Raw genomic sequence first — 13,470 nt, forward strand, 5'->3', positions numbered from 1 at the left:
CTCCTGCAGATGCGGTCACCCTCTTCTGAGAGCGAAGTTGTTGTGTCCTTGGACGCAGCTAAGGCGTTTGACTCGGTGGAGTGGCCATACCTGTGGGAGGTACTGTCCCAATTTGGAGTGGGCCCGGAATTTATAAAATGGGTTAAACTTTTGTATTCACATCCAGTGGCGCGGGTCTGTGTCAATGGGCATCTTTCTCAACAATTTCAATTAGAGCGGGGTACTAGACAGGGATGCCCCTTGTCTCCGGCCCTGTTTTCATTAGCAATAGAGCCGCTGGCCTGTAAGATCCGGCATGATAAAGAAATTGTGGGACTTAGATCAGAGCACAGAGAGGATAAGGTGGCATTATATGCAGATGATATGCTGCTGTTCCTTTCAGATTACGACACTTCCCTAAAACATTTGCTGCGGGTGGTTGATGGATTTGGGTTTTTTTCCAACCTAAAAATTAATTGGGATAAATCTAGCGTGTTCCCTCTGGGATGGGAGTGTCCTGTGACAATGCTAGAAGGCTTACAGTTAAAATGGGCATCGAAATTCAAATACTTGGGAATATGGATCTCTAATACCCCCGCTGAATATGTAGAACTTAATTTGCGGCCCCAGATCAAATACATTAAAGAAAAAACTCATATATGGAAGAAGCTCCCACTTTCTGTCTCCGGTAGGATAAATTTAATTAAGATGATGATGCAGCCAAAATTTTTATATATACTCCAGCAGTCACCTGTATATATTCCACCCTCCATTTTACGATGCATTGATAGCTATTTGATTTCATTGGTTTGGGGAGGGGGAAGGGCTAAGGTCAAGCTCAGCTCGCTGTATAGATCCAGATCTTCTGGTGGATTTGCACTTCCTAACTTGAAATTATATTATTTTGCCTCTCAATTGGTCCACCTTAAGGCATGGGTTTCGGACCTCGATTACCATGAGCTACATTGGGTGTTGGTACACCAATTTAATTCTAATCACACTCCCTTACAGTCACTGCTGGCGGGGCGGGTTGGTATGCGGGCTCCTCCGCTCCTGATTCAGGCAGTTAAGATGTGGACAATCTGTAATAAAATAATGAAACAAACTGACATTGATCCATGTACTCCTATCTGGGGGGCAAAGAAATTTGAGAAGTTGCATACAGTGAAGAGGGCCAGGGAGTGGTCTCGGTTGGGTGTGGTGTCGGTAGGTCAACTTTATGACACAAATGTACTTAAATCCTTCGAACAGTTGTTTGGGGAATTCTCTATACCCAGAACAATGTTTTATTCTTACCTTCAGTTACGACGCACCCTAAGCACACAATTTAAAGGGGAGACATTGGTGTTTGGGGTGGATCCACTGAGGAAACAATTACAGGCCTTGGGTTATAGAGGTCTGATCTCTCGAATGTATTCATGTCTTCTGTATGAATCCACTGCAGATGATTTGGATGGTTTAAGGAATCAGTGGGAAATATATATTGGCCCTTTATCAGACAAGGAGTGGGAAATGGTTACAGACAGTACTAAAGGTTATACTTCATCATTAAGTTTTCAACAAATACAGGTGTTTATCTTACACAGGGCCTACTTTACCCCTATTAGATTGGCAAAATTTCGCCCGGATGTTACCCCTAACTGTCCGAAATGCAATTCGATCAATGCTAACTTTTGGCACCTTCTATGGGAGTGTTCATGTATACAAATCTTCTGGCGAAGGATCAGGAGATGTATTCAGGTTACTGGAATTGAAGTGTCTCTTAGTTCACCGGCCACTTGTCTCTTTGGGCTCCGATTGAAGGGGAAAGTTAATAAACTGACAAAAATGTACATTTCACAGTTATTGATGTTGGCTAAGGTCTGTATAGCGAGGCTGTGGTTGGCCCCGACGAGTCCCACGGTTAAAAATTGGAAGGCACTGGTCAATACCACCATAAGGCACGAAAGATTTGTTTATACTAGCAGACAAGCTCTGAAGAAATTTGAGAATATATGGTACAGAGGGTTAGAGTCTCCATTCTATCCTGTCATCTAGTACAGATGCTCTATTTACTTAAATGTATGACTACCGCAATTCTTATAATAAGTATCTGAGTCCATGTAATAAACCCTGCATGTGTAACATACTTATGTATAAGAATTTACGATGTATGATCCTGAATGAATATAGCACATTTATTATTATTATGCTTTAATGTAATCTTGTAAATTCCATCATTTAATTCCGATATGTATGCAATTGTTTTTCTTTTCTTTTTGTTGTTTAGTATGTTTATATCTTAAAAAATTTCAATAAAAATACTGGATTTTAGAAAAGCAGCATTATCCTTAGGACCTTCAGTGCTTCAGGCTTCCTGGGAGAGACATGAAACTTGCTGCAATGAAACTTGTTCAATTTTATAATAAGCATAATAATTAGCAATGCTGTAAGACAGAACATCAATGCATATGATGCAAAAAACAAAATAAATATTGACCAAATTACAAGTGATATATTTGGAAACACAGACACTTGAAACCGTTCTGGAAGAACTTTAGACTTATGCCATGTTGTATTAATAAAAAGAAATATATGAATAGGAGTGGCGGGTGCCATCTTTGATTTGGGAAACAGTCATAAACAAAGGGAGAAAACACAAGGCATTTCAAGGGCAGTAGTCACTAATAACACAAAAATCTTATCCATGAACTGGGGAACGAACGCAACGTCCAACATGCCAGATTTAAATATGAAAACATAGCAACCGGTGTTGATCATTCCTCTTCATCTTCCTCACTCTTTCTCCTCTAGCCCTTTATGCCCCCATGTCCAGCCTTTGCACTGCCATAGCTTCTATAATTATGACTCTTACAATCATCATATATTTAGTAGCAGAACATTTATATCGCACTAGGACAGTCCTATATTATCCAGGAGGTGGACTTAATAATAAACTTTTAATAACATGTCCATCTCCCTGGAAAAGGTGCACCCACATATATAACTGAATGTAAGCATAGACAAAGAACAAGTATGTGTTTAAGGGACTCAAAGGATAATGAGGATATTATAAAATTTAAATTTTATTGGATATACATTAAAATAATCTCACATAGTAAAGCAATGATATGAGTAGTGAAATATTAAAAACCTAAAATGAACTAAATGACCAAAATGCACTCTATCTGGTAAAACTAGCAGACGTGCTGCTAGAACGCGCTAACCCTCCTAGAATAATATATAGATTATAAATTAGTGCTGGATTAGGGATCAACCAAAGAACCTAACATTCATAATATAATGAGAGGATCAATAAATTCTAAAGGTTGATTCATACAAAATAAAATAAAACACTGGGTAGGAAATGTCAGATCTAATAGCAGTAGAACTGTATAATAGGTAAGTGATAAATAAAACGGGCAGACTGGGCCAGTACTGGGTTAGGAGTGTCGTAGTATAAAGCAAAATACTCTATAATCTCCCTCTAGTGTTATGCAACAGCAGGGCAGCCTCTATGAATTAATGATATATAACAGCTGATCAAAGCGCTACAGCTATCCCTGCTGCCTATGTGAGCTCAATATGATAGTCTTATAGCTAAGGCACTAGATATTGCCTAATAGATTGCCACGCTAAATTGTTGCACATCAGAACAGGCACAACTAACTGCTATAAAAAAAACTCCAAGTTAAGTAAAATTGTACCAGCATACTAATATAGGTTTGATAATAAAGACAGAAGAGAGTCTGCGCGTGTAATGCCGACGCGCGTTTTACTGGACTCAGTTTTTTCAAGGCTTTTAATCATCATATATTACTCACTGAGGTAGATGCTGTCACAATACACTTCTAATATTAATTGGCACTGACTGACTGTGCGCAGAGGAATTTAATTTATTTTATTTTTTTAAGCCAAATGATTTATTCCTAGCTGTTTTGTATAATATAACATAATTAATCCACATGTTCCCAATGTACATCTTGCCTTACTGTATGGAAAAAAAAAGTACTTTAATTGTCACACATATAGTATTAAATTGCAAGCTAGAATCTATCCTGCTACAAAATTAATAAATTCTCAGGTCAGTTGCCAGCATGGAATTCTACTTTGTGAAGGCATACGTGTCATGCAGCACTGACATAAAGTCTTTTCAAAGTATGAACCATTGTCTGCAGCACCCTACTTTAAGGCACTAGCTAGCCAATAACCTTCCTCTGAGTGCCAAGGATATCAGCAACAGTATGTGGTCTTAGTTCAAAACTGAAAAATACTACAAGAGTACTATAATACTGAGAAATAAATATTTGCAAAGGGTGGCTTGGGGTGTCTGCCATTGATAGAGCAACAGTACTCTGCAATGGAGTGTACTGCAGTAATAGTATGTACAGTAATGGCCAAAAGTTTTGAGAATGACACAAATATTATTTTTCACAAAGTCTGCTGCCTTAGTTTTTATGAAGGCAAATCAGATGAATTGCAATTAACTTTATCCCAAAAACAACCACTGCATTTCAGCCCTGCCACAAAAGGACCAGCTGACATCAGGTCAGTGATTCTCTCGTTAACACAGGTGAGAGTGTTGATGAGGACAAGGTTGGAGATCACTCTGTCATGCTGATTGAGTTAGAATAACAGAGTGGAAGCTTTAAAGGTGGGTGGTGCTTGAAATCATTGTTCTTCCTTTGTTAACTGCAAGGAAAGATGTGCAGTCATCATTGCTTTGCACAAAAAGGGCTTCACAGGCAAGGATATTGCTGCTAGTAAGATTACACCTAAATCCACCATTTATCGGATCATCAAGAACTTCAAGGAGAGAGGTTTAATAGTTGTGAAGAAGGCTTCAGGGCACCCAAGAACGTCCAGCAAGCATCAGAACCGCCTCCTAAAGTTGATTCAGCTGCGGGATCGCCTTGAATCCCCTTTCAGATTGTTTGGGGCATCTGGAAAGATTGGGAGGGGCAACGTCTTGGTGCAATTTAAAGTTCGTTTTGTGCTGCCAGGAGGTGCGATTTTCCCGAACACCCCCTCTAGATCCGCCACTGCAATGGCGGGACAGCATGTCGAGAGTCAGAGACTATTTTCTATGTCTTTTAGCAAATTATCATGCATGTATATAATGATCATCTTCTAGCCGGTTGGAGATGGTACAACAAGTGACAGTCTACAAAACCCTCAAATTCGATAACTTTACAAATAACTTCCGGAACAAGCGTCCTGGCCGGCTTGCCTTCAACAACACTACTTTGGTATGTGTTTCCAGTAACAATCCTATCTCCATTCATGAGTCCCACTAGCTCCTATTGTCTCTCCATTGCCCTGTCTAGAATATAAGCTCTCATGTACAGGGTCCTCTCTGCCCTCTTGTCTCATACATGGACCTTGTTTGTTAACTTCATATGTACTTGTTTTTATGTGCATTTTATATGATTTGTCAATTTGAAGCTTTGGGGCACCTTACAAATAAATGATGATGAGGACGACGACGATGAGCAGGGAAGCAGGAAATTATTCTGAGGAGGAAGATATTTTTTATATTCTATAAATATTTTATAAAGACTTAATACAATATGGTGTAAATGGCTAGAACTATCAATGAATCATAGTGCTGGGATTTGTCTAGTCATCCCTACACAAGCAATCTTCAACTCTGGCGTGCCAAGAAATCACTTAGGACCGAAAGAGGGGCAAGTAATTAATTTGTGTAGAACGTGTGGTGAATGGAAATGGGATGTGGGATAGATTGTGTAAGAAATATTTAGATTTTATACCTAAGATTGGTAGGTATTATAATGATCAAAAAGAAGACAGAGTAAAGTACAAATTGCAGTATATTATTTTAGGGCACTAAGTTCAGCATAAACGTATGTACAAAAAGATATGTATGATCTTATTATACTACAAAGTTCTCTCATATGCTAATCTTTGTTGAATGATTGTTATTAACACCTGGACCACATTTAGATCAATCTACCTTCCTCCATTTACTGGCCCCTATTGACTTTTCATGAACAGAAACCATGGGCTACGTTAACACTTGCAGTGCCTGGAACACCACCAATCATCTGCGTGCATCAATTAGGACCAGGCCATATAAAGATTGGCCCCACCAAGCCCAGCTCATTCATTACCAAGGAAGCCCTTCCATAGGGCAAAATGCATTGAGTATCTGTTATATTATGCTGACTGAAGTGGGATCCCTTAATCACTACAGGACCCACTGACTATACAATCCGTAACATTTTTTTTTTTATTTTTTTTTTTTAAAAGGATTGCGTCGGCCACAGCTAAAAGTGAAATCAAAACATTGGCAATCTCTGATGGCAAGACATGAGCGCCAAAAAACAAGATACCTCCCCAGACAGAGGGACACAAAAGGACCAGAGACCCTAGGGAGAACACCTCAGAGGGGTAAGTTTCTTACACACAGCCCTGCTACTGCAGACAGATGTACCTTAATGATACAAATTATTTCTATCTTCATATGATTGCACCCATCAGGTTGCTATCGAGACATCACAGAAACTTTTGTTAAATCACCAAGACTGTACTCTATACTTCACCATTTATTTCGAATTATGAACTACCTTGGAGAACTTACCACTATTTAAGGAATACATAAATATCTGGTCTATACTACTTACATCTGCCAATACAATTTATTGCACTATTCCCTGCGGCTTGAGAATCATTCTTTATTTTTACAATTTAGACGGCTAGAACCTCCCCCCCCCTTATATTCCAGAGTGGCAGCAACCACACTAACCCATTTTAGGAAGAACAGATAACCAACTTTACAACTTCCAATTAATTTGTGACGCTATCAAGAGATCTAGTTTGTGCATTTCGTTGCCAGCGGAGATTAGTGGTGGCATGTATTATAAAGCCAGTTGAGATCTGCATGAATTATGAAGCCACTATTGATCTGGAGTCTGTAAACAGTACACTAGTATGTTTTGTGTTTTACATTCTAGTCTCAGAAATGTTTTCTGTAGTCACAAGAATACTCTTGAGTTGTGCATTGCTTATTGAAAATGTTTATTTTATTGTATGTTGGTCACCAGCGAGCTCTCTGCATCTTAGATATCACAAGAATGCATTCTGTATTCTATAGAGTTGACGAGAATGTTATCTGTATTGTATAGAGGTCTTTAAGATGCTCTTTGCCAGTGGCAGAACTAAAGGGGGGTAAGGGCAGCTGCTATGGGACTTTCAAAAGAGCAGAGCATAGGCCTCTTCAGCAGACTCCTCACATGCTCAGAAAAACCTCGCTCTGCTCTCTTGAGAGCAGAGTAGTAGGTCTGGAAGGGTAGAGTTGCATTGCTGGGCACTAACCTAAAATTTGCTTTTGTGACTGGCTGATTTTTATTGTGCTGTGTTTAACTGAAGGACTGTGATTCTGTGTGTGATGATACCAGGTTGATCTGGCCCAATTATACCCACTTCACACGGGCTAGCTACCCAGGGGTGCCTTACTCTATCAGGGAAGCAAACTCAGTACCTTCTAGGAATCCTATAGTCACTCAGACAAATGCAGTTAGAAAGGTACAACCGTACATTTATTGTAATAAGAACAATCACTTGAATTTTATATACAAACAGTAAATGCCAGGCAGGTTTACCACATTATCTGTTCCTTATACCACTAGCTTAAGGAGTAACAGTCAACTGGATGTTCTGACTTGCTGAATCCCAGCTAGGTCATCTCTCCTCTACCAGCATGGTAGGAATCAAACATTTTGGTCTCCCTGTTAGAGCAGGTCCACCAAGTAACGACTCCAAATCTGGAGTTCTTCATAGGATGAAAAAATGAAAAAACAAACAAACAAACAAAACAACCACCTCCCCTGTCTCTCTAACCTTTCTCTACACCCTCTTTTTTCCCACGCTTTAGGGGCTGGGTCAAGGGTGGCCTTACATAGTGGAGTCCTCTGGGAGTTGCTTTTTTGTCAAAAGGGCTGTCCCTTCTTATCCTAACACATCCCTTTGTCCCCTGCTGAGTTGACACCACGGTATCTGGCTGAGTACAACCTGAGACACTGATGATTAATTAAGGGTAAATTAAAGGGCAAGGCCCAGATAATAAAGTGACACTCCCAGTATTAAACCCCTACAACAGTGGATTCCAAACTTTCACAGTTCAAAGCACCCAAAGCAAAAATATTTACCAAGAAGTCCCCTGGCTTGCTTACAAATGGCCCTGGCCGAGGCACCCCTGCGAGATCGCTGCAGCACCCCAGGGAGCCACGGCACACAGTTTTGGGAACCACTGCCCTACAAGCTTATTCATGCAGAAATAGCTCTCAGCTGATCAGGACTTCCTCTAGAGCAGTGTTTCCCAAACCCAGTCCTCAGGGACCCCTAATAGCGCTTATTTTCCATCTCTCTTTGTTGGAACACAGGTGTACTCATTACTGACCAACACATTTTGAACGATCCACAGGTAGTATAATTAATTTACTTGTGACCTGGGAACCTGCACTGTTAGGGGCCCCTGAGGACTGGGCTTGGGGAAACACTGCTCTAGAGAAAAGAGGGGGGTTGGGGAATTAATGCAGCTACTGCCCCTTGAATCTTGGAACAGGACCCCACACGATCCATACCCATTACCCACCCGGTTTCAATTTAAGAATAATATATAACAGTATCATTGCAATATCAACAATACACATTATTACAGTGGGTAACACATAGTTAAGATACACTGCACTTGCAATCTGGTGAGCTGGGAACCACTAACAGAACTATAAAAGTACATGTTATGGTCCACATTTTCTGAGAAACGAGGGACAGGCTTGTTAAGGTGACATCAAACATATTTCATCACACTGTGTAGTGTAGTATTGAGGATTATGTGGATTGTTAGTTATAACAAAGTATGCACACAGTACACAATGCACAGCACAGGAGTTAAAGGTTAGCCGTGTCATTATGTCAGACACCATGGTTGTGAGATAATGTATAGGAGCATAGGGAGATTTGCCTGTTCTAGAACTACATAGGTTTTGGTGAAAAAAAAATAGTAAATGGTTGAATGTGTGGAGTAATGATGGAGTAACTGTGTTAGGACTGTGTGTAATAGGATTTGTTGAAGCATATTGTCAATGAGATAATGTGAGAGCATAGGGTTTAAGTTGCAATTTGCAGTATATAGTGACAAGGATGGTAGTAGCTGTGTGAATTAGAATTGTAGTAGGAATTGTAATGGACTATCACAGACACCATTCATTCCCTTCCCCAGCCCCACATGGTGGCCAGATCCACTTCATACATCCTCTTTCTGGGATAAATGTGAGGATTCACAACACCAGCTCCAGGTGACAGCTGTCAGACAACCATTCACAATAACAGCTACAAACACCTTCTCTCAATTCCTCGAATCAGCACTCTGCTAAGAACAGCAATCTAGCTAGTCACCTCACCTGGACTACTGCACAGTTTTCCTTACTCTGCAATCAGCCCTTCAGTGAAAAGGTCAGGTCAATCAGAACAATTCATCTCACCTGTTTGTAGCTTTTTATAAAGTCCCTCACTTCTACCAAACCTGTGCAGGAGCAAAGTTTTGTTGTGGATCTCAGTGCTTGTGCTTTGAAGACTTGTTTTGTTGTTTGACTGCACATCACTATTCTACCTTCTCCAATCCTTTGACTTCAGCTGGTACCTCATGACCAGTCCTCTCAGGACTAAGACGCTTTATAGGAAGTGACGTGTCTGCCAGCACCGTGACAATACACAAAGTACTTATACATAATGATTAAACAGGCAAATAATATAATGACTTACAATCTATGCTACCATATATGCTAATAAGAGTAAAAAGAAACTTGGCGGTCTTAAACCATGCTTAATAAACGGTTTTATATTCCGTTTAAAATTGTTACAATGAGACTATATAATGACAAATTAAGTTGTACACCTTGAAGACAATCGTTCTTGACATCTGTAAAAGATTATGATACAAACATCTGGATTCTTGTGAGTTTAGAGCAGGAAAAGGAATCGTTAAACTGGAAACTAACTTTAGGAGTAGTCTATTGATATTAGTTATAAATAGTTATTATATGGCCATTAGCATATTTCCTCACTATTAGACGCTCAGTGCCATCAGAACATACATGTACTTTAACATCCCTCCATGAAATTTTAACACAAAACATGGGACATTTCAGATACAACTACAAAAATAAGCACCAGACACAATGTTTCTCATGTTTATTCAATATTTGTGGTATTAGCTGAAGCCTCAATGTATTTATCCCCAGTGAAAATTTGTTCTAACCTATGTAACATTATAAGAAAATTGTTCGCTGATCTTCCCAGTTGTTTCCATTACAGTAGATCACGTTGGGGAAGCATTTGTGACAATTGTTTGCAAGACAACCAAAATAAATCAACAGATGCTGTACAACCAGACTGAGAAGACAAAAGGACAGGAACAAAAAATATATATGACAATATCCCATAAAAAACAGCAGGTCACGGAATTCCTGAAAATAAAAATATTACTGTTCCCTGAGAGAACATTTCCTACGAGCACTGGACATAACTTAACGGGTCTTCCTTTGTTTTTTTTTGGCTCAATTACTGGTACTTCATTTTAATTCTGTATAAAAGAATGAATGTTATTCCTCGCACAGTGCCGGCTGAGAAACTCAATTCCCTTTAGAAAAGAAAGATATTTAAAATTCCTCCTCTGCGTTTTTACACCGCGATTCCTTCAGCTGAAGTAGTCTCTCAATTGTTTGTGCCACTGTCCGCTCCCCGTGCACCTTGTTGTCGCGTGTGCGGATGTTTACTGTTCCGCTGGCTTTTTCTTTTTCTCCGATCACTGAAATGAAGCACAGAATAGTTTAGCACAGTATGAAAGGGGTGCCCCCTAGTGTTTACTCTATGCTGTTGCAGCCATATATCTGATTCATGGTTAACTAGAACATTAACACACAGACCTGTGAACCTCTCCGGAGGCTGGCAGATGCTTATAGAATGACAAAGCAAACAAACAATGACATTTTTTTAATATCAACCACACACTTCTGCTTGACCAGGAGACCAACCATAAGGGCGCTCATTATTTAAATAGCTCGCTGGTAATTCTGTAAGCCCATACATGCCAACCTTTTGAAGCTGGCTTCTGGGAGCTGTGGGGGTGAAGGGGTGGGTGGTTGGGGGTGGGACTTGAAAAACGCATAATGTTGGCCCCACCCCACTATAAAATGCTGAAATTCACGGCATTGAATAGTGGGGGCGGGGATTAATGACGCAATTAAGCCCTGAACCCCGATATTCAATGCCGTGAATTTCTGCAATTTTGTTTAGGATCCGGGAGCTGTGCCTACTCTTCCGGGAGGACTCCCCGAAGTTCGGGAGCCTCCCGGAAATTCCGGGAGAGTAGGCAAGTATGTGTAAGCCCTACTACAAATCAGTAAGACTCACTGACATTGATTGGGTGGTCAACCACAGAAACACAGAGCTCTGCCCAACTCGACTCACAAGCTCATCATCATAATCAGAGTTCTGTATAGTGTGTCTGACGTTCCCCTTCTGTAGGTCTCCTACAAGCTCCGCTTACTGATCTGGAGTGTAGGAGTCTGTGTACAGTTCAATAAATAATTTATATACTGGGCAGACTGTTTGTCCATGAGGTCATGTTATAACAAAGTACCAGGTTACAAAAATGCTTGGTTAACAACAACCAGCCTCCTGACAAGAGGTCTTTAATATTCTTTAAGTGAGAGAAATAGGGAGTACAAGTAGATCAACAGTTCTCTAGAGGAGGAATCTCCTTCATACTATTTTGTTGAAAACCATTGAATTCATGGACAAGTTCAATTCATAGTCAACAGCTATGTCCACTTGTGATGCTTTACAAATAAAAATCTACATATAACACGTACATATGTTACAACAGTGATATTTTTTTTATTTTATTTTTGTGCCGTAAGTGAAAGAAAAAGGTGCACAAATCAAACGGTGCGGAACTGGCCCTTCTCTGCAGAGGAACAGCCCTAACCCCCGACCCCCGGAACAGAAAGGTCTCTTTGGGGACCGCAAGCTTAGGGGAGCCCCTTTTACCACTGGGATTTGCTGAAGCTTCACCCAGGGCATCTCTGCCACAACTGCACTTCATCTTAGCCAAAAAGGCCGAGAAGCAACAGAGCTATCACAACAGACGATTACCTTACTGTACATCTCTCTGCTGTTCTGGACATTCCAACACTTTGCAACTTTCATCAGAAAAAGAAAGCGCATAATCTCGTTTTGTTTTATCTGCACATTTAGCTACAAATTAGTTAATTAAAATGTATGCAAACTACCCACCTACTTGGTATCTCTACCAGAAAGGCAGGCAACGGATCTAAGCATTGTTAATTAGAAGGTCGACAAAATATTCAACCAGTCAGTCCCACCAAGGAGCCAGCTGGACCATGGAAAGAAACACACACATTTGGTGTCCGGGTGCTATGCTGTTGGTCTTTTAATGAAAGCATTGTGTATAAGAGATAATGTAAACTGCGAGGATTGTGAAGTGGGCTCTAAGATGTTATACAATGCCATGGTAGGTGATACTCAATATTTTATTTTCCAACATACATGAAATTACTTTTTTAAAAAAAAATATATAAAAATCCCATTATGTGGTATCTCAATTGATGATTTGATTATTGTAAAAGTCCATCTCTCACTTGGTTTCTTTAAAGAAGGCAACAGAAGATCTTTAAACGAGCAAGTGCTGTACAGAGCTAATCTACTTAGCATACATGGAGGGAGAGAGGCACAATTTGCCTCATGCCTCAAAGATGTCATTATCTCCTAATGATAGGCTGAATATTGGTTCATCCTGCAAAGTGTCTGCCTCCAGTAAGTGGAGTCGACAAGTACACTATAAATCCGATGACCGTGTCTTTATAAAACACAGCACTATTATACATTTCAGACACAAGAGGAGCCATATCTCTGTACACAGGCTATATTCCGGGCTCTCTAACCGCATGAACAAACTACATGTTCCATTCAAATCAAGTGAAGCTAAGTATAGAGGTGATAAGTCCACAAAGTATATAATGAAATAAGGGTCCATGCTACACACTCACAATCTGTATTGTCTGCTCAACACATCTGTATTCAAATTGTACCTTCTCCCTCAGATATGGAATTTCAGATTCAATGCAGCCTATTCAGGGCATAACAGCCTCTTCAAATGCGGCTGCCGGTCACTGTATTGTAATTGGGAGCCTTCCCCAGTGGTTTAAGCTCTACACAGTGATTGCTTTACTGGTGCATACAATTTGCCGAATGCTTTCCCTCAATAAGGTGCTTTGTTAAACTATCATGAAAATAACATGTCTGATGTATGGAATTACGTGCATTTGACACCACAATCTTCCTGCTGTAGTTTAACAATAGCCGCACATCACGACTCTGTGCTGCTGGGGGATTCAGCTCCTTCTGCTATCTAACTCTCAGTCTGTGACTTCCAACTGGCCTGCATTCCTCTCCTTACATCATGGCACC

The 13,470-nt window shown here is 40.2% G+C and overlaps 1 protein-coding gene across 1 annotated transcript in view; it reads right to left on the bottom strand.

Moving 5' to 3' along the window:
* Positions 1-10,155: 10,155 nt before the first annotated feature.
* The window catches only part of TARS1 (threonyl-tRNA synthetase 1), a 43,330-nt gene continuing 40,015 nt past the window's right edge, over positions 10,156-13,470 (bottom strand). Inside the window, exon 19 of the mRNA XM_075184617.1 lies at positions 10,156-10,786. Within this exon, the coding sequence (XP_075040718.1) occupies positions 10,638-10,786 (149 nt within the window). The 3' untranslated portion in view covers positions 10,156-10,637. The remainder of the gene's footprint in view (positions 10,787-13,470) is intronic.

Source organism: Mixophyes fleayi, chromosome 1 (assembly GCF_038048845.1).
Source record: "Mixophyes fleayi isolate aMixFle1 chromosome 1, aMixFle1.hap1, whole genome shotgun sequence".
In the NCBI taxonomy this organism is placed as follows: domain Eukaryota; kingdom Metazoa; phylum Chordata; class Amphibia; order Anura; family Limnodynastidae; genus Mixophyes; species Mixophyes fleayi.